At 23.6% G+C, this 25,706-nt stretch overlaps 1 protein-coding gene across 7 annotated transcripts in view; it reads left to right on the top strand.

Annotated features, from left to right (window-relative positions):
• The window catches only part of LOC117172501 (septin-7), a 178,067-nt gene that overhangs the window by 39,250 nt on the left and 113,111 nt on the right, over positions 1-25,706 (top strand). For 2 of the 7 annotated variants that reach the window (XM_033360504.1, XM_033360502.1), the window contains exons 1-2: positions 6,845-7,228; positions 20,570-21,118. The exons of 4 other annotated variants lie outside the window; for them this stretch is intronic. In XM_033360504.1, coding sequence (XP_033216395.1) covers positions 20,744-21,118 — 375 coding nt within the window. In that variant the 5' untranslated portion in view covers positions 6,845-7,228; positions 20,570-20,743. Of the gene's footprint in view, positions 1-6,844; positions 7,229-20,569; positions 21,119-25,706 lie in introns of those variants that run through there. One more of the 7 variants, XM_033360503.1, reaches the window with a different exon arrangement.

The following is a 25,706-nucleotide window of genomic DNA, read 5'->3' as shown; positions in this document are numbered from 1 at the left end:
AAAATAGTTACACTTTAAACCGAAGAGATCAATTTTTAACAAAAATGGTGAATTATCAACGGAAAAATTAATAGTTGTTATTTTTTAAATAAAATTTTTTATATAACTGATTATTTTTCAACAAAACATTTGCATTTTCAGAGAAAAAAGATGTATTTATTTTTAAATTTATTTTGTAGGTTCACTTTTTCATTTGTTTTAAGAATATAAAAATAATTTCTCGAGGTTTCTTGAGAACATTCAAAAACATTTTTGAATTTTTTTAAAAATCATCTTTCAAAGTAAATGTCTTTACTTTTTCTCATGAATCTTTTAAAATCTTCCGACATTTTTTATTGTTTTTGAAATTGTGGCAAAACTTTAAAATATCTTATTGTTTATTTCTCGAAAATTTGAAAATCTTTTGTGGTATTTCAAAATATTTTAAAATTTTCTTTGAACATAATTATTATTATTATTAATTTTTTATAATAAAATATTGGTTAAAATTTTCCCAGAAATATTAGGAATTTTTTTCTGTCGGAACCTTTAAAAATTCTTCAAAAGATTCTGAATATTTTTCGAACTCTTCAAAAATGTACATTTTGTTTTAAATTGTTCGAGATCTTTTTAAATTTTTTATTATTTTTGAATCCTTAAGAAACTTATAAATGTTCCAAATACTTTTAAAAATAGTTCGAATTTTTTTAAATCTTCCCAAATAAAAAAAAAGTTGCCTAAAACTGTCTTGCCTTTCAAAATAAAAAAATTGTGCATCGAAATTTTCTAGATCTTTTTTCGATATTTTTGGGAATCATTTGAAGTTTTTTTTTTAATAATTTTTTTTTTTCATGAATATTTTAGAATAAAAAGTAATGTTAAATTTTCTCATGAGTCTTTAGATTTTTTATTTTATTGAATTCTTCAAAAATTCTTTAAAAACTGCTACAATTATTACAAAATCTTTAAAATTCTAGATTCAAAAAAAAGTCTGTGCCTAGTCGTGCCGAAAAATGGAGGGAGTTCAAAAAGGGGGTAGATATTTTTGTAAATCTTTGAAAAGGTTTTGTATAATTCTTTAATTTTCTTTTAATATTAACTTTTCAAGATAAGAATTCATATAAAATTTTCCTAGGATATACTATCCCAGATTCTTTTCCGACAAATTTTGATATTTTTAGATCTGAAAATTTAATTAATTAATAAAAATATAATCTAAATCATTTTAAATTTCACCAGAAATTAATAAAAAATTAATTTCTTCAAATCTTTATTAAAAAAAAAAAAAACAATACATGACCTCAAATTATGTTTTTGTTTTATTTCCAAACAAAGGTTTATATTGTTTTTGTTCTATTATTCTCTTAGATTTTCACAAATAATGAATTGCATATTTATTATATTAAGAAACTACGATAAAAATCAAAGGGGAAAAACGGCATAGAACAAAGAATTTCCATGGAAAGTGAATCATTCTTTAGCAATGAACTAATACGTGTAATTTTGTTATAACAGATAGTCAGCATCGTCAGCACTGCAAATAATTTCTGATAAATTCTATTAAAGTTGAATTTCTATTTTATTTTTACTCAAATTTAATCGTTAATGATAGTTAGATTAGAAGATTAATTATAAAATTTAAGAGTTTATTCAGTATGTTATTTTTCAGGTGGTTTTATTGAAAAAAGGCTTGGAATATTTTTTTATTTCAAATCCGAAAAACGTAAATTTAAGAAATTAAATTAAGATTAAATCAAAATTTTAATTTCCCTTTAACGTCAAATATTCCAGTTTAACTGCGAAATTGTGCTTAAAAAAACAAGAATCCAACGATAAAATTGAGGGTATGTTTTTTCTTATTTAATTTTTTTTTTTATTGAAAAATCTGCTATTTGAGTGGAAATTTAATTATTTCGTTAAAAATTCAATTATTGGTAAAAAAAAATGAAAATTTTTTGGTTGAATTCAACGTTTCTGTAGTTGAAAACTTAATAATCTTTTTTAAAATTAACATTTTTGTTGAAAATTTGCTATTTTATTTTAAAACGCATCTCTTTTTTGTTAAAAATTCAATTGTTTAAAAAAAATCTGTTCTTTTTAAGGATTAAACTATTTAGTTGAAAATTCAACTGTTTGGTTAAACATTCATCTGTTGTGGTTCTGTCATTTGATATAAAAGTCATCTTTCATGAATGAAAGTTAATTTTTTTTAATTAAAAAATATCTTATTATTTGTTTATTTCAGAATTGATTTATTTTTTTTTAAAATGTAATTGTTGTGTTGAAAATTTAAGTACTTGGTTAAAAGTTAAACTACTTTGTAAAAAACTTTTTTTCGTCTGAAGTTTCATCTCTTTAGTTGAATACTTAATTTTTTTGTCGACTTTTTTTGGTTTAAAATCCAACAAGTCGATGCAAAATTTAATTAACATTTTTCGTTAAGAATTCATACGTTGGTTGAGCATTTAACAATTTGGTTCAATATTTAATTCTTTTGTTGGAAATTCAAGAATTTTATTAAAGTAATCCTTTTTGGTTGAAAATTAATATTTTTTATTTGTCTTTTTTGATTGAATTTAACTTGTTTTTTATTTTAAATGAAAATATTTTCAGTAGAAATATCTACAATCACATTATTTGTTGGGAACTTATGTTTTTTGTTAAAAATTAAATTTTTGTAAAAAATTCATATTTTGGTTTGAAAATTCATCTTTTTTACAAAAAATTCGTCTTTTACCTTAAAAGCTTCACAGTTTAGTTCAACGTTTTTTCTTTTTTATCTGAAAAATCTTTATTTGTTAAAAATTTCTCTTTTTGGTTAAAATATGAATTATTATATTTTTTGTTGTGAAGTCATCTATTTATTAAAAATGAAACTGTTTCTAGTTGATAATTTAATTATTTTGTTAAAAAATGCAAACAATTTGTTAAATTCAAATTCGTCTGTTTGAACAGAAAAATCGTTTTTTTAGATTTAAAATTTATCCTGTTTGTTAAATATGCAAATTTATTCTAAAAAATTCAACTATTTAGTTGAAGTTTAAATTTTTAAATTGAAAATTCGACCATTTGGTTTGAAAATTGATCTTTGTTGAAAATTAAATTATTTGATTTAAAAATCTTAATTCTTTTTATTCGAAAATTCAACTATTTTAGAAAAATTCATGTTGGTTGAAAATTCCTTCTTTTTGGTAGAAATTTAATTCTCTTGGTTAAAAATTCTCCAATTTGATATAAAAAACCTTTCTTTTTTGTTTAATTTATAAATCATTATATTTTTCGTTGAGAATTCATCATTTTGCTGAACATTCAATTGTGGTTTAAAATATTACTATTTGGTTGAAAATGCTTTTTTTGTTTTTTAAAATATCAACTATTATATTTTTCGTTGAGATTTAATATTTTTGTTGAAAATTCAACTTTTTTTAGTTGATAATATAATTATTTTGTTAAATATTTAAGTATTTTGTGGAATAGGTATCTTTTTTTTCAAAAATTAAAATGCATTCTTGAAAATTCGTCCTCTTGAATTGAAAATTCATATTTTATGGTACAAGAGTAATCTTTTTTTATTTAAATAAATAAATTGCTGAAAAATGTAAATGTTTAGCTTTAAATTATTTTCTTACGTTTAAAGAGGAAATAAAAAATTGGTCATGAAAAAATTAGGGAAGTCAGAAAAATGGTTAAATCATGTTTTTGGGCCACCCTCTATATTGAAAACCCCCTGAAAACGTCTTCTGTTTAATGTTTTAAATACGAGTTTGAAGAAAATAAAATCAACTCTAAAAGTCAACAAGGCCATCATTGTTCTTGAAGTCTTTATTATAATTTTTTTTGCTGACAAAAATGTAGCGAGTTGGGGGGGGGGGGTAAAATTGAGGAAGTGGAGTGTGACAGTCGTAAGAGTTTTTTTATTTTATGGGGGGGGGGGGGTGTCACAGGAACGTTACCAGAAGCAATAAGCGTCAGGAGTAACCACTAGACTTGAATATAGTACGTAGGTCATGCTCTATGGGAGTAATTTGCAATGAACCAAGGGCGTACTAAAAGAAAGGTATTTTAATTCTGTGATAATTTTCAATAATTATTATTCTATTGCAGTGATTTTTATTGTATTGGATTCAATTTATTTGATTACTAATTCAGTTGAACATTATTTTCAAAATAAAATATTTTTTTCAAAATTGTGTCCCTGCAATTAAAATCAGTTAAAAAATTTTATTTCTTACATGGATAATTGGTTAATTTAATCGAAAACCCTAAATATTTCTAATGTGACTTGAAATTATAAATTAAATTATTTCTGCTATTTTAATTTTAAACTGTAAGATTTTAAGAAATTTAAATAATAAAAATATCGATTTAAAGTAGTTTTATTCCAAAAATTTTCAATTTAAAATTTCTACCCAATACATTTTTTATTTAAAATGATTCAATTTTGGACTTTTAAAATTTAACATTGATCATTGATGAATTATACAATTTGAAAATTTACTATTTTTAACATTCTTTAATTAAAATTGTCATGAAAGTTCAAATATGATTAAATATAAAATTATTGGATACCAAAATTTTCCAAATTAAAATGGTTAAACTGTTGATTATTGAAGACTTTCAGTTTTCAACTTTAATAGTAATATTTCAGAATAAAAAATTTATCTATCTCAAAACTTTTTAATCTGTAGTTGTTAAAGTAATAAGGCTCTTAATTTGAAATATAATTGTACAATTTTGAAGAATTACATTCGAAATTATTCAATGGTCTATTTCGTTGAAATATAATTATTTTAATTTAACTATACTATTTTAAATTTTAAATTGATCTTTTTTGTTAGAAAAGTAATCTTTCTAGTTCAAGTTTGATTATTTTTTTACAACCTTATTTCTTTGTTTGAAAATTGAACTATTTTGTTGAAAAAATTTTTGTCTGTTTTTGGAAATTTATTATTTTTAACTAAATAGGTAAATTTTCAACCAAGAAGATTAATTTTCTACCAAAATAGATGAATTCTCAATAAAACATAATTTTGTTACATCATACATATTTTTTTTCGTTTCTAAATTTTCTTACTAAATATTTGAATTTTTAAACTCAAAAATAGATCAATTTTCTAATAAAAAATTGGATTTTCTACAAAATGGTTACATTATCAGTTAAGAAAAATCAACTTTGGTCGAAAAACGAAATTTTACCAACAAAAATTAATCATTAAAAATGTAGTTCAACTTTCAACTAAGAAGTAATTTTTTAGCATAAAAATATTAATTTTTGACAAAAAATGTAATGTATTGTAAAATTTAACCGCAAAAAAATTAGTTCTACCGAAATACATGAATTTTGAAATCAAAAAGGTGAAAATTAAAAAAAGTATAGTTGAATTGTCAAAGAAATAATTAAATTAAATTTTTTAAAGTTTTTAACTAAAATGGTGAATCTTAAACAACAACAATGAAAACAATTTTTAACAAGGAAGTTTCACTTTTAAGTAAGTAGTTGAATTTTAAATTAAGAAGATTAATTTTCTGCAAAAAAAGAAAAAGTTACAAGAAAAGACATCCAATTTTCAACTAAAAAGTTTAATTTTCAATAAAATAATTAAATTTTCAACAAATTATTTGAATTTGCAGCTAAAATGATGAATCTTCAAAAACAAAAACAACAAGAATTTTTTAAAAAGAATTTTCGTTTCTAACCACGTAGTTGAATTTTTTATTAAAATGATTAATTTTCGACGAAAAAAAGGTATTTATAAGGAAAGACATAAATTTTTATCTAAATTGTGAAATTTTAAAATAAAAATTATCAATTTCTAAGCAATAATGGAAGAGTTAAATTTGTAATTAAAAAAATTAATTGTCTACAAAAAAGACAATTTTTCTACAAAAAAGTTCATTTTCAACCAAATAGTTGAATGTTCTATGGAAATACAAGAACTGTTATCCTAAAGAAAGGGATATTTAACAAAGAATTTCGAATTTTCAAGCCAAAAATACGAATTTTCTACAAAATATTTGAATATTCAATCTGAGAATATGAATGTTCAACAAATAAGTTATCTTCCAAATAATAAGTTGAATTTTTAACAAGATACTTAAATTTACAGTTAATAAAATTAATTTTGATTAAAAAAAGCAATAAATTTTTGACCAAAAAATTAATGTTTAAAAAATTAGATTAACTTTCATATGAGTAGTTGATATTTCAATAAAAAAAAAATTAATTAAAAATAAAATACACTTTATTGGAAAACAGGTACAACTAAAACAGATAAATTTCCAACCAAACAGTTGCATTAATAATAAAATACATGGATTTTCGAGCCGAAAATACGAATTTTTATCAAAATAATTAAATTTTCAGCAAATTATTTGAATTTTTAACTTAAATGGTAAATTTTTTCCAACAAAAAAAAGTAATTTTTAACAGAGAATTTTCACTTTTAACTAATTAGTTTTTTTAATTAAAAACCTTAATTTTCTACAAATAAAAAGAAGTATTTACAAGAAAAGACATCAATCTTCAACCAAATTGTTTAATTTTGAACTAAAAAATCAATTTTCAAACAAGAATGCAATAGTTTAATTTTTAGTTTAAAAAACTTAAGTGTCAAAAAAAAATAACAATTTTCTCCAAAAAAGTTAATTTTCACCAAAATAGTTATATTTTCTGTTTAATAAAATAGCAGCATCAACAAACAACATAAATTCGATTTTTAAATCAAAACCGGGGGTAAAATACTGCTTGTCACGGTCTTGGCTAGTTGGCCCTGTGGAGGGGGTATGCCGCCGCGAGGTGGGGATAGCGATTGTGGTGGGAGTTGCCCCACCACCTCGGACAGCTGCGTCAGGCGTGGTCGGCCGAGTGTTCTGTCGTCTCTCTTCGCGAAATGTATTTCGCATCGGTGGCGTAGGGCGCATCGTGACTCGGCTCGCTCTGCGCTCATTTTTACAGTCGCGTGCGTGCATGCATGGTAGTATCTATGAAAAAAAAGTTGATTTAAAACCCGCCATTCTCTTCGACGCTCTACAATCTTCATTACGAAAATCGAATGATAATCCAACCCCAAGTTTTCCCACACGTCGAGAATTGAGTGCTTTTCGGGCTTTACCCTGTGCTGTGTGCGAAACCCTGTGAACAATGGGAGAAATTCAGAGTGTAATCCCTAAGGCCGGCTCTTTCGGCCGGTTCGATGACGCGAGTCGCACCTTCTCCCCTTCGAAAAAAGAGTGAAAAAAAAACATTTTGGTGAGAGGAATACCCCGAAAAAATAAGAAGTTATGGTTCTAAACGAGTTTTTGATAGAATTGTGTCAGTGAGGGTGAAAATTATTGGGTTTTGAGGTGGATTTTAATGTGAAAGTGAGATTTATTCTATTATGCACAAGCAGGGAATAGTATTTTCTCTGAAATCTCATTCTTTTTAGAGCCGGTTAGTTTTTTTTCAATTTTTGAAAAAATGTTTTGTAAAGTTATAATTGAGTAAAAAGCTTTTAAAAGACTGAATTGATCCATTTACATCTTTAGTATTGATTTACGAGCAATAATTGTGCCGCAAAGTAATTTTTAAATTTATTTATTATGAGTTCAGTTTTTTTTTCAGTGGTAGAATTTTAATTAAACGAATATTTACGAAGTAGGTAAGGTATTCCGTTGTGGTTTTTTCAGATTCCATGCTTCTACAGAATTTTTGGCTCATGTTCAAAATTTAAATCTGACTTTAATTGAGGTTATGTCAAGCTTGTGAAGCACACAATTGAAATTGATGAAATTTGGTTATTTTTCTGTTCTGAATTTTTCTCTGGTCTCTTCTTATCAGGTATTTTCCTGCTTAGTTATTTTATTGTTTTTAAATATATTTCAGTTAATTGAAAAAGTTTCAATCCTAATTTTTATTTATCATAATATTTTGGAAGATTAGAAAACTTCAATTTATCTTAAATGGCAATTTTGGTTCTTGGAAATTGGGAACTCCAAAAGTGTACTTAATGACAAAAATATTTACGTGTTTGTATTCGAAAAAAGGTTGGCCTTCCATTTCAAGACTACTTTTATCTGATTTTTCTATAATTAACATTTTTATCTTACACAACACTTTAGTCGGTTCGTAATTTCTCAAGATTATGTAGATTGTAGAGTATCTGATTTTTTATCAAACCTTTTCAGGGAAAACATGAAAATGTCAGGGATTTTTGCATAAACTGAATTTTAGTTTATAAAATTATGCTTTTTTTTTGTTGAAAATTCATATTTTTGAGTTCATAATTAATATGTTTTTATAAAATTAGTCTGTGACCTCAAAGTTCAACTGCTTTGTTAAAAAATTACCCTTTCTGTTAAAGATTCTTCATTTTAGATGAAAATTCATCTATTTGTTTAAAAATTTGACTGGGTTTCTTAAAAATTGTTTTTTTTTTTTAAATTGAAAATCGATTTTTTTTAACTGAATATTTAACTATTCATTTTTAGATATGACATTTTATCTTTTTAGTGTGAAATTTTCGAGTATTTGGTTTAAAAATTCATATTTTTTGTTTAAAAATTCGATATTTTTTTTGAAAATTTAATTATTATTATTTAATAAATTCGTGTTTTTGAGTTAAAAATTTCAATGCTTTGTTAAACAATTTGTTAAAAATTCATCAATTAAGTTAGAAATTTAACTGGTTTTATGACAATTATTTTTTTGTCATTGAAAATCTATTTCTTATACTAAAAACTTAATTAATTCCTTTTTTGATTACAAATTTATCTTTTTAGTTTGAAAGTTCGATTATTTGGTTGAAAAATTCGTTTTTCCAGTTTGAAATTTCTCTATTTTGTTTAAAAATTCGAATATTTTGCTGAAAATTTGATTATTTAACTGAAAATTCGACCGTTTTGTTAAATTTACTTTTTGTTTTTACGTTCGTAATTAAATTTTTTTGATAAAATTCGTCTTTTTGGCCTAAAAATTCAACTGCTTTGTTAATCAATAACTCTTTTTGTTAATGATTCATCATTTTAGTTGAAAATTTATCTATTTGTTTAAAAATTTAAATTATTTGTTGAGAATTCGTTTTTTTTGTTATTGAAATACAATTTTTTTAACTTCAAATTTAACTATTTCGTTTTTTATTGAAAAATTCATCTTTGTGGGTTGAAAATTAATATTTTTAGCTTAGTTCAACTGTTTTATTTTTAAAATATTTTTTTTGTTCAACATTCATTATTTTAGTTGAAAAATTAGTATATTTAGTTAAAAATTTAACTAGTTTGTTGCAAATTATTTTTGTTGAAAATTAATTTTTTTAACTTAAAACTAAATTATTCAATTTTTGCTTGAAAATATATCTTTTTTTATTTGAAAGTTTGATTATTTAGTTGAGAATTACATTTTATAGATTGAAGATTGAACCATTTTGTTAAAAAAAAAAATCTTTTTTTGTTGATTCATTATTTGAGTTGAAAATTCTTTTTTTTTCACTTAGAAAATTACTTTTTATAAGCTGAATCTTTAATTATTGCAGTTAAAGATTCATCGTTTTAATTGAAAATGCATTTGTTTAGTTGAAAGTTCAACTGTTGTGTTGAAAATTGATTTTTTAAATATGAGAATTCAAGTTAATTTTTTCTTGAAGATTCATCTGATTGGCTGAAAGTTTAACTATTTTGTTGAAAATATATATTTTTTTTTGTTTATATTTATTTTTTTTACTGAAATTTAACTCTTTTATTTTCGGTTTTGATTTGATTTTTATGTTTGTTCAAAATTAAACTATTTGCAGATTTTTTTATGCAATTGTTTTTTATTGAACCCTGTTTTGCAAAAAAAAATATTTAAAAAGAACTCTCAAAAGGATCTAGATTTTCAAGCCCAGTTGGTGACGACTATGAGTCATATTTTTTTCTTGATCTCTCGGGTTGTCGCAATATTTTCTTTTTCAGTGTTTACATTAATTTTTCAAGATTTCTGACATGGATTGATATACCTTTGTTGTGCTTGGATTATGCTTATTTTCCAAATACTTTATAGAGGTCGATTCTATTTTTAAATTGTTTAATGGTAGAATTGTTTAATTTCTAAGCAAAATAAAATTTCAATGTTAAATGTTTTCTACTTGACAATCTTAATTATTCAGTTTTATTTTTTAATTGATTGATTCGGAGCGGTATAAACGTGAAAATTCATTGAGTATTTTGAAATTTTGAAAGAACTTGAAATTGAGGAAATTAAACAAATTTCAAACTAATAGTGGTTAAAGTTCAATATATTGTAAATAGGAATTTGTTTATAGTTTTAAGACTATCAACAAAAAAATATTTCGAAATTTAAATAGTGAAAATTGGCTACATTTAAATAGTTATAAATTTTAAGCGCAGAATAAAAGATTGTAAATTTAAAAATCGAGTAATTTCAAATTAAAATTTGGAAAATTGAACAATTTGAAGTTAGGACCCTTAAATCAAACAAATTTTATTTGACACGTTTAAAATTGTCTCGTTTTAAATGCAAATCTTTAAAAACTGTACATTTTTCAATCCTTTTTGTTTAAATAATTGTAACTTAAAATTGTTTGCGTTATAATAATTTCGTATGCTTTTTTGGTACGAATTTTGTGGATAATTTTATAATAATAGGCTTTGAAATTTATTAGTTTTGAACTTAAATCTTAAAAATTGTAATACAGTTTCAATTGGAATAATTTTATATTTAAAAATTCATAAATTAATTATTAAAATTACCAAAATTGTAAATTTGAAATAAAAATCGCTCAATCTTTTATAATTCCAAATTTAAACAATTGATAGTTGAACATTTTTCATTGCTTCGTTTTAGATTTGTAGAATTTTTATTGCTCTAAATTTAAAAGGTATCCTTTCTAAACTTAACATTTTTTTTAAATCAGTTTTTAGTGTTTAATTTTATAATTTTAAATCTTTTTAATTTGGAGTTTTATTTGTCTAACTTTCAAACCTTAAAATTTGAGTTTCTTTGAAGTTTGTAGGGGAATTTTTAATTTAAAAATTGAATACTTTTTTTTATTTAAATCGTTTAAAATTGTTTAATTTAAAAATGTCAGTGTTAATTATTAAATAATTTTCATTTAAGGAAGCCTAAATTGTTATTTAATCATTTTTTAATCTTAAAGTTCAAAATTGGTTCATTACAAATGAAAAAGTTTAAAAACTATACAATTTCCAATTAGCATCCTACTTAGTTAAATAATTTTAACGTTGAAAATTGTATAAATTAAAAATTAAATTCTGGAATAAAATAGACAGTTTTGAATTGATTCTTTCTAGACTGTAACATTTTACTTCAAATTGTAAGCCCTATTAGTTGAACATTTTAAACTGATAAATTTTAAAATTAAATAATTTAATATTCGAAATTCAAAGAGAATTTCAATTAAGCGATTTTTGAAGATGTTAAATGTCAAACTGATATCCGCAATAATAATTAATCAATGATAGATTTTAAGGATAATATTGAATATTCCAGGACATTTTCAATTAAACCATTTTCTAAATGGTGGAATTTCAAAATCTAAGTCTTACTTATTGATTAATAATCAATTTAAAAATTTAAACAACAAAAATTAAATAGTCTTATATTTAAAATTATAAAGTTTTAAATTGCATAAAAGTTTAAAATTTTATAATAATTGTTCAATGATTAATTTTAACTTTAGAAAATAAAAAACTGAATGATTTCAAATAAAAAACATATTGCTTACACCTTTTTAATTGAAAGTTTCCGAATCTAGAATTTGATATCCAAATTTAAAGGACAATTTCAATGAAAACGTTTTTTCCTCAAAAATTAATCAATGCTGATTTTTAATAGACGTTCAAATTCAAATATTTTTTTCCCCTAAGTGTTAAAAATTCAATAATTTCAAATTAAAAGCCAAGCTGTTAGAATTCAAAATTAGTTTAAAGTTAAGAGCGCTTCAAAATTAAACATTTTTAATTAAAAATTTCAAAATTTTGTCATTTTCTTTAAAATTGCAACATTTTATTTTAATTAAAAAATTAACAATTTTGAATAGAAAACCTTTGAAAAGGCCATCGTTTATTTAAATTGAATCATTTTTTAAACCGGGTTTTTGTGTAAGTTTTACCATTTTTTCATGAAAATAATGTTTTCTATATGAAATTGCATCAGTAATATGATTTTGATTTCAATGAAGTGCCATTTCAGGGCTTTTTATCGCCTCCTTTTATTGAGTTCCGTTTTTATCCTGAGGCGTTTTTATTGAAGAGGCCACGAAAATCGGTTTCGAAGTTTCTTTTTCTTGTGACCCAGACTACTAGAAAGAAGGTTAGGGTTTCTACCAAGGTCTACGTGTCTACTACAATCGCACTATTTTACCTGAGTTTGAAAGCCTAATCCGGTTTAGCGTCAGATTTGGTCTTTGATAATGATAAAAAATCTACTGTAGACCTTTAGACTTAAGCCAGAAAGTCTTCATAAATTTGAACCCTACAGTTAACTTTGTATAGAGTTTTCTTAGAAAACAAATGTAAATTTAAAATATAGTTCTTTTTTTCTTATTTTTAAATATTTTTGTTGTTGAAAAAGACGCTAATGCCACTCTAATTAATGTATACAATTTTTGACTTTTAATATTTTCTATTTATTTATTCTCTATTTTCCAAGCTTCGGATTTTACTGACTTTTTCGATTTTTTTTTTTACTTTTTGAAGAAAAAATGGCCAAAATAGTACCATTTTTATGTCAAAGTGTTAATTGTTATATTGTTTGAAATTGACAATTTTATCAGTTGCATAATTTCTTATTGGTGTTTTATAAATTAGAGAATTATTTAATTGAGTTTAATATTGAACAATGTGTTAATGGGACTTTTAAAAAAAATTTTAAATAAATAAAATTCCGGGCACTGTAAAATTCCCGAAAAAAAAGTATTGGAAATAGAAAATTAGTGAAATTATAAAATTGAAGAAATATGGAAATCCCGAAATGAAAATATTTCGAGTAATAAAATTCCCGAACAGTTTATAATATTACTGAATTGAAAAATTCTTGAATCATAAAATTCCCGAAAGAAAGTTGCCGAATTATAAAATATCAGAACTAAAAAAACTACCGAATTGACAAAATTGTTTTTTATTAATATTTATTCATCATAAATAAAATAATAAAATATTTTTATCAAAGAACATTTTTTTTATTTTAAAAGATTCAAAAAAATTTTAATTTAAAATGACAACAATTAAAAAAGAAAATTCTGGATAGATATTCTCGTTAAATGAAGGGTTGCATTTTTTATTACAGTTCAAATTTAAAATAACGTGCGCCTCAAACGAAAAAAAAATTGTCCCTAAATTTTCTCTGATCATTAAAAAAAAATTTGAAACACTTTACAGGATTCAATTTAGCACTGATTTTTCTCGAAATTTCTTTTTAATATTTTGTTTTAAATAGATTTTTGAGCACGTTTTTTGTCATTTTTTTAATACTGTCCAGATTTTAAAATAAAAAAGTTTCATCTAAAAATGTATATATTTTTGAAATTATTGTTATTTGAAATTCAAATCATAATTAAGACTTTTCTCTTGTATAATAATATTTGATTATTGTATGTTTAATAATTAAAGTATATTTATAATTTAAAATATTTTATTATTGTTTAAATTCGGTAATATGATAAACAAATGTATTTTTGTGATATTTTTAATAATAGAATAATCTTAAGTGTAAACTATTCAAACTTGAATAATTTTAAACTTATCTTGTTTAAGATTAATAAATTTTAATTAAAAGTTTGGAAACATTACAAATTTAATAATTTGAGTGTAAGATTAAAATATATTTTTATTTCAAATTGGTATTTGTATAATTATAAATTAAAAGCGTTAAAATGGAAACAATTTAAAAATAAAAGCATTTCAAATTTAAACATTTTTAGTACAATGTGTTATAATTTTAGATTGAAATATTTTTTAAGACTGTTGGATTTCACATTATAATCCAATAATTGATTTATTAATTTTATGTTTAAAGCGTCGGGATTTTTAAATTTGGTATTATGATAAAGAATTTGGGATTTTTCCATTCGAGATTTTTTTATTTTAGCAGTTTTAAAATTTCAGGAATTTTCTATCTCGAATATTTTCTTTTTCGGGAATTTTATATTTCAAGGTTTATGGTTAGCTTCAATAGTTTAAAAATAAGTTTAAATTCCATTATTATTATTAGAAAATAAAAATTTTTGATTGTACACTCTTATATTTTTAATAATAGAATAATCTTCAGTTTAAAGTATTCAAACTTAAATTTTTTTAAATTAAATCATTTTTAATAAAAAGCTCTCCAAATTATATGTTATATATTTATTTATACATTTCGAATTAAAATTGTTTGAATGCTTAAAATTAAAAACGTTCGAAATACGGACAATTAGCAAAAATATCAAATTTGAGTTTTACAAAACGAAAAGTATTGTAGAATATGAAATAACGTAGTAGTTTAAAAGTGTGCCTTTTTTAAAATAACTTAAATTATAAATCCTTCCCAAAAAATAATAATTCTAATAGAAATTTTCGAGTTTAAAAACAAGTGAAGTTGAAATTAAACGAAATTAAGTGAGATTTACAACAACAAAAAACTAGAACCTAGAAATTATTCAAAATTGAAGAAAAAACAACTTTAAATTAACTATTCAGGCAACTCAATTAGATGAATTAAAAATTTTAAAAAGAAATATTTTAGACGTGGGATTCTTTCATTGATGAATAATTAAGATATGGGCTTCTGTAAAATTGGAAGCGAATTTATTTTTAGATAATCCAAAGTACGTAGAAATTCTTGGGATTTAAAAACAATTAAAAAAATATATCTTATTTGTAGAGAAGTTAATAATTTTATTGGAATTTGTGAAGTAGGGATTAATTTTCAAAGTTTTTCTCTATCTTTTCGAATATTTCTAATCAGAGTTTAATTTATTTTACTTTGTACGATTATTTTTCTATAAAATAATTGCCAGTGTAAAGTATAGATTTTTTGAACAATCCGGAAATCGATAAGATTTTATGCTAAAGAGAAGAAAATTGTTAACATTGCTAATTTCTCAATCCAAGTCAGAACTATTCTCTATTATTTGGTGAGTTAAAAAAATTTGTTGTGTCTCGTTTAAAAAGTTTGAAGGTATATAAATTAAGAAAAGCCATAAAAGGTGATTTTACGATTGGTAGACAAAAAATTACTCTGCGTTCCAGGGTATTAATCTTGTAACAATTTGCATGAAAATGGAGCGGTCTTTGGCTTTTATCTTTTATTTTTATTTTTTTTATGTCTTCTCTTTTTGTGCAACGAGAGTGTAGCGATATTCTCGTCCTCGTTTACAACTGCAATTATTTTGATCTATGACATTCAGCGTGCAAGAAACCATTGATAGTATTCCCGGAAAGAGACCCCTCAATGAATACCCCCATTTATTGAAAGTTCATTCTCCGTATAATTTATAATGAGTTTATCCAGAAAAAATTATTCGTTTCCTGAGATTCCATTTAGTATTGAATGTTTGAATGTAGGCTATTTAAATCAATAGAAATGTTATCAGTTACTGAGAAAAATAATAAAATATAAAGCAGAATAACCTAGTCTATCATACTCAATTTCTGTCACTTTTTTCTCAAATCAATGTTTTAAGGATTATTTTGAAATATTTTGGGGTATTTTAAACAATTTCAAGAAATTTTTTTATAGATTTTAATCATTTTGAGATATTCAAAATGATTTGATCTATTTTATGTTTTTATTCAATTCCAAAGCATTTTTAAGAGCTTGAAAAGGTTTCAAAGGATTTGCAAATATTTCAAGAAATGTTTAATAGATTTCAATAATTTGAAGGGATTTTAACGATTTTAATGATTTTAATTTCTTTTAATTCCAAGGCATTTCTAGGAGCTTTAGAACGTTTCGATGGTTTCTAAATATTTCAGAAAATACCGAAAATTTTTTTGAGTAAATTTCATGTACTTGAAGTTACGAACGTTCATATGAACGAAATTAAAGATTTTTTTCCCCGAATTTTTTGTTGCCTAAATCATTTAGGATGACAAAAAATGATATTCCATCGGAAGAAGTTTTCGAAATTTTTATTTTTTGAGGGGTTGAATACCCTTACAAATCACCCATTATTCAAACCTGCCAAACACAATTTTGATTGTCGATGTTTGAAAATATTAAAACGTCAAAAATTTTCTTTTTTTATCTCACTAATTATAGAGGGAGTGAGAAAGTTCGACAAGACCCCTAAAAACCACCCTTAATATAACCACACGTAAAATTTTAAAAATGGCCATTTTGATTGTCGATATTTGAAAATATTTTAACATTTTAGGTGTGGTTATTTTAAGGGTGGTTTTTAGGGGTCTTGCCGAACTTTCTCACTCACTCCATAATTAGTTAGGTAAAAAAAGATAATTTTTGACGTTTTTATATTTTCAAATATCGACAATCAAAATGGTCATTTTTAAAATTTTAGGTGTGGTTATATTAAGGGTGGTTTTTAGGGGTCTTGCCGAACTTTCTCACTCACTCTATAATTAGTTAGGTAAAAAAAGATAACTTTTCACGTTTTTATATTTTCAAATATCGACAATCAGAATGGTCGTAACTTCAAGTACATGTAAATTTCAATAATTTGAAGCGATTTCAAAAGATTTTAGAGTATTTACAAAAAAAAATCCGAGGAATTTTCAAGAGCTATAAAAAGTTGCAATTATTCAGTAAATTTCAAAAGATTTTAGAATATTTTGAAAAAATCCCAGGAGTTTTCAAAAGCTTTAAAACATTTCAAAGAATTTAAAAAGATTACAAAGGATTTTAACTACTAAAAAATTTTTTAGAATGTTTCGGTGGTTTTTAAATATTAGAAGATTGCGAAATTGTTTTAGTAAATTTGAATAATTTGAAGAGATTTCAAAAGATTTTAGAGTATTTACAAAAAAAAAACAGTAATTTTTAAGGTTTTAAAGGAATTTTGAATAAATTTAAATAATTTTGAGGTATTCAAAAGGAGTCAAACTATTTTAAGGTATTTTATAAAATTTCAAATAACTTTTAATATAGTTCAATAATTTGAGGGGAGTCCAAGGGATTTTTAATATTTTAATTTTTTATTTTAGAATGTTTCGATGGTTTTTAAATATTAGAAGATTCCGAAATTGTTTTAGTAAATTTGAATAATTTGAAGAGATTTCAAAAGATTTTAGAGTATTTACAAAAAAAAAAAAACAGTAATTTTTAAGGTTTTAAAGGAATTTTGAATAAATTTAAATAATTTTGAGGTATTCAAAAGGAGTCAAACTATTTTAAGGTATTTTATAAAATTTCAAATAACTTTTAATATAGTTCAATAATTTGAGGGGAGTCCAAGGGATTTTTAATATTTTAATTTTTTATTTTAGAATTTTTCGAAGATTTTTAAATATTTTAGAAGATTTCGGAATTTTTTAAGTAGATTTCAATAATTTGAAGAAATTTTAACGATTTTAATTTCTTTTAATTCCAAGGAATTTTTAGGAGCTTTAGAACGTTTCGATGGTTTCTAAATATTTTAGAAAATACCGAAAAAATTTTTGACTACATTTCAATAATTTGAAGCGATTTCAAAAGATTTTAGAGTATTTACAATAAAAAAATCCGAGGAATTTTCAAGAGCTATAAAAAGTTGGCATTATTCAGTAAATTTCAATAATTTGAAGATATTTCAAAATATTTTAGAATATTTTGAAAAAATCCCAGGAATTTTCAAAAGCTTTAAAAAATTGCAAATAATCTAAAAAGATTACAAAGGATTTTAACTACTAAAAATTTTTTTTAGACTGTTTCGATGGTTTTTAAATATTAGAAGATTCCGAAATTGTTTTAGTAAATTTAAATAATTTGAAGAGATTTCCAAAGATTTTAGTATATTTGCAAAAAAAGAGTAATTTTTAAGAGCCTTAAAAATTTGCAAGCAATTTTGAATAAATTTAAATAATTTTAAGGTATTCATAAAGGAATTTAAATATTTTAGGGTATTTTACCAAATTTGAAAGAACTTTTAATATATTTCAATAATTGGAAGGGATTCCAAGGGATTTTTAACATTTTAAGTCTTTTTTTAGAATGTTTCGAAGGTTTGTTCATATTTTAGAAGATTCCGGAAATTTTTCAGTATATTTCAGTAATTTGAAGGTATTTCAAAAGATTTTAGAGTATTTACCAAAAAAATCCCAGGTATTTTCAAGAGCTTTAAAACAATTGCAATTATTTAAAACGGCTTGAAACAATTTGAAAGTATTTGAAAATATTTCAGGGAATTTTTAATAGATTTCAATAATTTAAAGGGATTTTATGTCTGTTTTTTTTTCAATTCCAAGAGATTTTTAGGATGTTTAGACTATTTCGAAGGTTTTTAAATATTTTAGAAAATTCCGGAAATTTTCACCCGGTTTCAATAATTTAAAGGAATTTTAACGATTTTAATTCTTTTTAATTCCTTGGAATTTTTAGGAGCTTTAGAACGTTTCGATGGGTTTTAAATATTTTAGAAGAGTCCGAGATTTTTTTTTAGTAGATTTCAATAATTTGAAGCGATTTCAAAAGATTATCGAGTATTTTTAATTATTTTTTTTTTTTAATTGCAATTATTCAAAAGGATTTGAACTATTTTAGTGTATTTTTTTAATTTCAAGGGATTTTTAAAAGCTTCAAACAGTTCGTAAGGGCTTAAAAATATTGTAGGAAATTTTTAGTAGATTTAAATAATTTAAAGAGATTTTGAGTAACTTTAAATAATTTTAAGGTATTCAAAAGGAGATAAACTATTTTAAGGTAGTTTACCAAATTTCAAAGAACTTTTAATAGATTTCAATCATTGGAAGGGATTTTTAATATTTTCAGTTTTTTAAAAGTTTTTAGACATTTTTCAGTAGATTTCAGTAATTTTAAGGTATTTCAACAGATTATAGGGTATTTAAAAAAAAAATCCTAGGAATTTTCAAGAGCTTTGAAAAGGTTCAAGGAATTTAAAAAGATTTCCAAGGGATTTGAAAAAAAGTCCCAGGAATTTTAAAGAGCTTTAAAATGTTTTAGGATATTTTAATAGATTTCAAGTCATTTTTTTTATAGATTTTAATAATTTGAAGGGATTCCAAGGGATTTTAAAGATTTTAAGTTTTTTTTTTTTTAATTACAAGGCACTTTTAGGAGCTTTAGAATGTTTCGAAGGTTTTTAAATATTTTAGAAGACTCCGGAAAATTTTAAATAGATTTCAATCATTTGAAATTTCAACAAAATTTTAAGTATTTTTTTTGTTAAATGCCAGGAATTTTCAAGAGCTTTCGGAAGGTATTGGTACGATTTTTTAAAATCTAGAAGATTTTAAGGTATTTGAAAAAACTCCAAAGAATTTTCAAGAACTTTCCAAACATTTTTCAGGAATTTCGAAACTCTTACGTAAGGATTTAGAAAAATTTAATTTCTTTTAAAATATTTTAGGATATTTTAAAAGACTGCAATGAATTTTCTATTTATTTGAATAATTTAATGGGATTTCAAAGAATGTTAAATATTTTAGGGTATTTTAAAAGATTCTTAAATATTTTTGTGAGCTTCAAAAAAGTACCAGAGATGTCAAAGGATTACAATTTTTTTTAGAGAATTTAAAAACATTTAAAGGAATTTTTATCACTTTAAAAAGATTTATTCAAATTTTCCTGTGTTTGTAAAGAATTTCCAAGAACTTTAGTAGGTATTGAAAAGATTTTATTAAATTTCGGAGGATTTTAAGGGATTTAAGAAGCTCTTAAAGGTACTTAAAAAATTCCAGAATTTCAAAAAATATATTTGATAGCATTTTAAGGAATTATTATTCATATTTTAATGGATTTCAAAGTATTTATTCGAAGAAAGTGAGGGATTTAATAGGGGTTCATAAATTTGAAAAAATTTCAAATATTGGTTAAAATCCGTTTAAAATTCACCCTGAAGTGTTGTCAGTTTATTTTGAAGTCTTTGGAATTCTCTTGAATTTTTTATTCATTTGAAATACTTTACATTTTTTTTAATACATTTCGAATTTACTTAATTCAATGCATTTTTAAACTGCTTAATTGTTTTCAATTTACTTGAATTTTTTTAAACTAATAAATATCTATAGAATTTCTTAGAATTCTTTTTATTTTTTTTCTTTAATTCCTCTAAATTTACACCGATTTTACTGAAATCAATGGAATTTTTTTGCCAATTAATTTGAATTGTTTTAAAGTCTTATGAATTTATCCTCAAACCATTAAAATTCACCTGGAATTATTGTAAAGGTCAACAGATTCTTTGAAATTAAAATAAAACATTAATTTTTTGGGTTAGAAATCAGTATTTGATATATAAAAAAATTGGGTATTAAAAATTTTACAGGGTTAGATTTTTTTAAAATCTATGGGACAATAAATTTTAAATGTTTGTAATTTGGTTAGTTTTCAAATTGGAAGCCCTAAACTTGATTAGAAAATAATTTTTTTTTAAAACCTGGCTTCCAAATTGAAACCCTATCAAACTTGCTAAATTAAAATGTTTAAAATTACAAACAGTGTCAACAATCCAGTTGGGAGAACCGCAACCCAAAAATAATTGTTCAATCCAGTGCAGTGTTTAGTGCTATTAATGACAATTGACAATTGAAGTATTTTTTTGTGGAATTATTAACTAAGGAACTAGTTTTTAAAAAGTGCAAAAAATAATAATAATAATAATTAAGAGGCAAAATGTCGGCGGAAAATCAAAATCAAAATGGAGTTGCTCCGCAGAGCAATGGAATCAAAAATCCACTGTCGAGTATTTCGACAACTGCGACAATGCCGGCGATTTCAGCAACAGCTGGACGAACGAGTTCGAATAATTCGTCCTTTTTGTACAGTAGTAATTCTATGCTAAATCGAGACAAAATGAGACAAGGACCTCCGCCCACACTTCCAAAATATACGTCGAGTTTTAATGCTGGATCGAATGGAACAGCAACGGATAGATTGACCAGAGACAGGGATGTCGGTGGAAGTTACAGATTGGCCAGTTTGGATAGATTGGCTTTGAGGCAGAGGGTGCTGCAAGATGGAGAAAAGCCTAATGGTGATGCGAATTCGGTAAGGACTAGAGAAATTGGAAAATATTTTGATAAAGGGGATATTTTTTCGATTTTTATTCAAGTGGTTTACGATACTGGAGGGGTCTTGCAGTTTAAGGTGGAATCCGGTCCATCAGAACCTCGGAAGATATAATTAGAGAATTTTTTCACTAAGGTAGTGACTGAGAGAAATAAAAATTGAGAGGTTTTCAATAATTCGATATTGTTTAATTGTAAAAAATTTTATTTTTGAAGGTTTCAATTCTAAATGCTTGAATTTGATAATATGAATGTCTTATTTTATTTTTTAAGTCACTTGAATGCTGATTTAAAAAATTGAATACATTTTGATACAAGTCGTTCAGAGTTGTATAATTTTAATTTGAAATTCTTACTGGTTAATGAATTTTAAATTGTAAAAAGCGTTCAAAATTGTTAGGATTTTATTGTCATTAAATAATTTGAAAAATTAAATATTTTGAAAATTGGTTAAAGTAAAAGCACTGAATAACAAATTGTAAGATTCCAAATTATTTGGTTTTAAATTGAAACTTTTCAAAAGTGTGCAATTTTTTTAATAATCATTCGTGATTATTTAAATAATTTTAACACGAAAATTTTTATAGTTGTATAATTATGAATAGAAATTTTATAAATTGGACATATATGTTTTATTTTTTTGAAAATTCAACTATTTCGTTGAAAATTCGTAATTTTTTATAGAAAATGAATCTTTTGATTGAAAATTAAACTGACGGATAAATATTTCTTAGTTAAAAATGCAGCTCATGTTAAAAATTCTTCTTTATTGATTGAATTTAACTGTTTTTGATTTAAAGTTAAAATCTTATTTGATTGAAATAAACTATTAAATTTTTCGTAGAGAATTCATCTTTTTGGTTGAAAATTACTCTTTTGATGAATTTTTAGTATTTTTTTTTAAAGTTTCCTTTTTTTAGTTAAAGTTCCAGTTAAAAATTCATGACTTTAGTGGAAAATTTATTATGGTTATTTCAAAATTAATGATTTTGTTTGAAAAACCAACTTCTTATTAAAAATTCTTTTTTTTTTTATTGAAGAATTTATCATTTTTGTTGAATATTGATCTCGTTGGTTGAAAGTTTAATTACTTTCTTGAAAACTAATTTTTTGCTATAAAAATTAATTTTCCAACTAAAAGTGTAAACTTTGAACCTCTTTGTTAAAAAAAATTTTTTTGTATGAAAATTTATCTTTTTTATTTTAAAATTAATGATTTTGTTTGAAAATTCAACTTTTTGGTTGAAAATTAAACTCCTTTGTTGATTTTTTTTTATTCGAAGTTTCATCATGTTAATTAAAAATGTATACCTATTTTGTTAAATTAATTTTTTTTGTTTGCTAAAAATTTATCTTTGAATGTTTAACGATTTCAGTTGGAGAATCATCATTTCAGTTTGAAATTCATTACTTTGTTTAAAAAAATTTAACTATTTTGTTGAAAATTCATTTTTGGTTGTAAAATGAATTTTTGTAACTGGAAATTGAGCTTGGTTGGTTGAAAATTGAACTTCTTATTAAAAAATTCATTTTCTGGTTGAAGAATTGAGATTTAATTTGAATATTCATATCGTTAGTTAAAAATTTAACTTCCTTGTTGAAAACTCATTTTTGTGGATAGAAATTAACTTTTTGAATAAAAATGTAAATTTTAAACCACTTTGTTAATTTTTTTGGTTTGAAAGTTCATCTCTGCTTGCAAAATTAAATAATTTTTTTTTATATTTTCAAACGCAATTTTTTATTTGAAAATGTAATTTTCCCATTTTTGGTGGAAAATTATACTTTTTCAGTTAGAATTTCCTCTTTTTCCTTAAAACCGCAACGGTGTTTTTGAAAATGAACTTTTTTTTTGTTAAAAATTTATAATTTCGCAGTCTTGAAGACTTACACAATTAAAAATGAAAAGCGTTTGAAGTTTTAAAATTTTGATTAAAAAAAGTGTTATTTTATCAATTGTAAATATAAATAAATGAATAGATATTTTTTTTAATTGATCTGTGCTTTAAGTATTAAAACCTGTACAATAATTGTTTGATAAAACGATTCTAAATACGTTCAAAGGTTAAGAATTTCCAGATTGTTACTGTTTTAATTCGAAAATCTTAGTCATTAAAAAATGTAAAGGTGCTATTGAAACTTTACAAATTATTTTCAGTCTAAAAAATAACTTAATAATAAGATATTCACATTGAAGGCACTTATTAAATTAAAAATATTGTTTCTGCCCAAAATATTCCATTTTTAACCCATTAAATTACAAAAATAATTAAGAAAAAGAATAATTATTTAATATTTACAAATATTTGACTGTTTATTTTAGATGAGTAAATTGAAGCGAAATATTTCAAAGTAAACAATTTGAAACTGAATTTTTTGACATAGAAACCTTTAAATCGTTAGCATTTCAAAGAGCTTTTAAACTTTTAACGTTACAATTTTTATTATTCTATTTAAAAAATGTTTAATTTGTAAGCGAAATGGTTGAATTGTTATGTGGAAATAATAATTGAACACTTACTATTTGTAAAAAAATTTTTAGTAATCTTAAGAGATACTTAGAAGTTTTGAAAAGATTCAAAATTAATTTAAAACTTGAAATGATGTCAAGTAATTTAAACGAAATGTGTGCAAATTTTTTTCAGAATTTCTAAACATATTTTAAAATGTATAGAATTTTCCCTACAATTTTGGAAATCGCTTAAAATCTTTTTAAATATTCTATTAAAATAATTTTTCAAAATGAAAAATCATTTTCAATTTTCCTAGGAATATTAAGAATCTTTTTATTCATTTGGAGCATTTCACAATGCTTAAAAAGATTCTATTTTTTTTTGCATCTGCAAAAATCTACATTTTATTTTAAATTAGGTTATGGGTATTTTTACTGATATTTCTGTACGAATATTCGAATTTTTTCGTTACACACACTTCGTTTACATTATTTAATATCTTTTTAAATTCTAAATTAATTTTGAATCTATAAAAAATTCTAAATATCTCTTAAAATTACGATGTTTTTTCTACAAATAATAAATGTTCAATTGTTATTTATAAATCCAAATTTGAAGGAAATTTGTTTAAATTCGCAGAAATTTCTAGAAGTTTTCTAAATTTTTTAACTCTGTAATTTACGAATGTTAACAATTCTGAATTTTGCAGCTTATCTGCATTTCATTTAAAACTGTTTGATTGGAAAGTGGCTATTGCCTTCCAGTTTATACGTGTAAATGAATTAGCATTTGAATACCACATTTTTGAATTGGAAAGTCTTTTAAACTTCAATTTCAAAAGTTTAAAATTCAAGAGTTCCACTTTGAATGCTTTAATTTGTTGTTTATTTTTTGTGACTCCAAATGGACAAATGTTCAGCATAGAGTTCGATTTTTCAAATTTTAGTGACCTGGAAAAATGTTTGCGAACCGGAAAAAAACACCGAGATTTTTTTTTTCGATTAAAACAGTAACCCTGTGTTTGGTTGAAAATTTAACTGTCTTCTACAAAATTCACAATTATTTAGTTCAAAATGCAACTGCTTTTGGTTGAAATTAATTATTTTTTTTTTAATTCTATCATTTGGTTGAAAATTAATCTTTATTCTTTAAAATTCAACAGTTTGGTTAAAATTCTAAATTTTGCGTATGAAACACTGATTAAAACTCACCCTATTTCCCCTTTTTTTTGAGAGTATTTTGGACTATGAAGTCTGAAATGATAAAAAGTGATAATATTTAATCTTGAAACGCACTTGTCTCATTTTGCAGACACCGATCCTCGGTTCTATTATGGTTAGGGTATGACTCTTTTGGTGTCTAGAACTCGAAAAAACCTTTTGAGAACCCTTACTTCTGTCCCTACGCAATATTACGAAATGTAATGAGCACACGAGATTTCCACCCTTCGCACAATGTCAGAGAGGGTCGTTTGGCTCTCGAGGACTCTAGACAAATTTCAAGGAGAAAATTTTTACAGAGTTGAATTCAAATAGCCAAGAAGTATGCACAACGGAAATATTATTTTTCCCTTTCTCCTCTGAAAACACTAGACAGAATGTTTTAATGACTGCTTGACTACTCAAGCACTCTCTCTTCGCCAGAAACAATACTTTCCAGCGATTAGATACCGAATTATTTCCTGTCGAAGATAATGGAATCGCTGCTTTTTTTCTTTTTTTTTTTTCTTTGTTTTCTTTTTTAATCTCGACTCAGTTTAACAGAATTTCAATTTTACCGGGTGGAATATTCAAGAAAATGTTCATTTTTAGACAAGACATTAATTTTCAAACAAAAGAGATAACTTTTCTATCGTCTGCATTTTTGCTGCATTTTTAACTTACAAAATGAATTTCTTACTAAGACGATTAACTTCAAAAAAGACAAATTTCCAACTAAATCGTCGAACTTGCGGTTACAAAAATTACTTTAAAAAATCATAATAAAAAAAACGAATTAATAACTAGTAAAATTTAACGAAAAAGCTGATTTTTTAACAAAATTTCCTACCAAAAATGGAATCGTAAATTTTCAGTTTAAAACCCTAATTTTCAATAAAAACAATACCAAAAAAAC

This window comes from Belonocnema kinseyi, chromosome 5 (genome assembly GCF_010883055.1).
Source record: "Belonocnema kinseyi isolate 2016_QV_RU_SX_M_011 chromosome 5, B_treatae_v1, whole genome shotgun sequence".
Lineage (NCBI taxonomy): Eukaryota > Metazoa > Arthropoda > Insecta > Hymenoptera > Cynipidae > Belonocnema > Belonocnema kinseyi.
The sequence above is the reverse complement of the archived record's forward strand: the minus strand, read 5'-3'. Positions and strand labels throughout refer to the sequence as shown.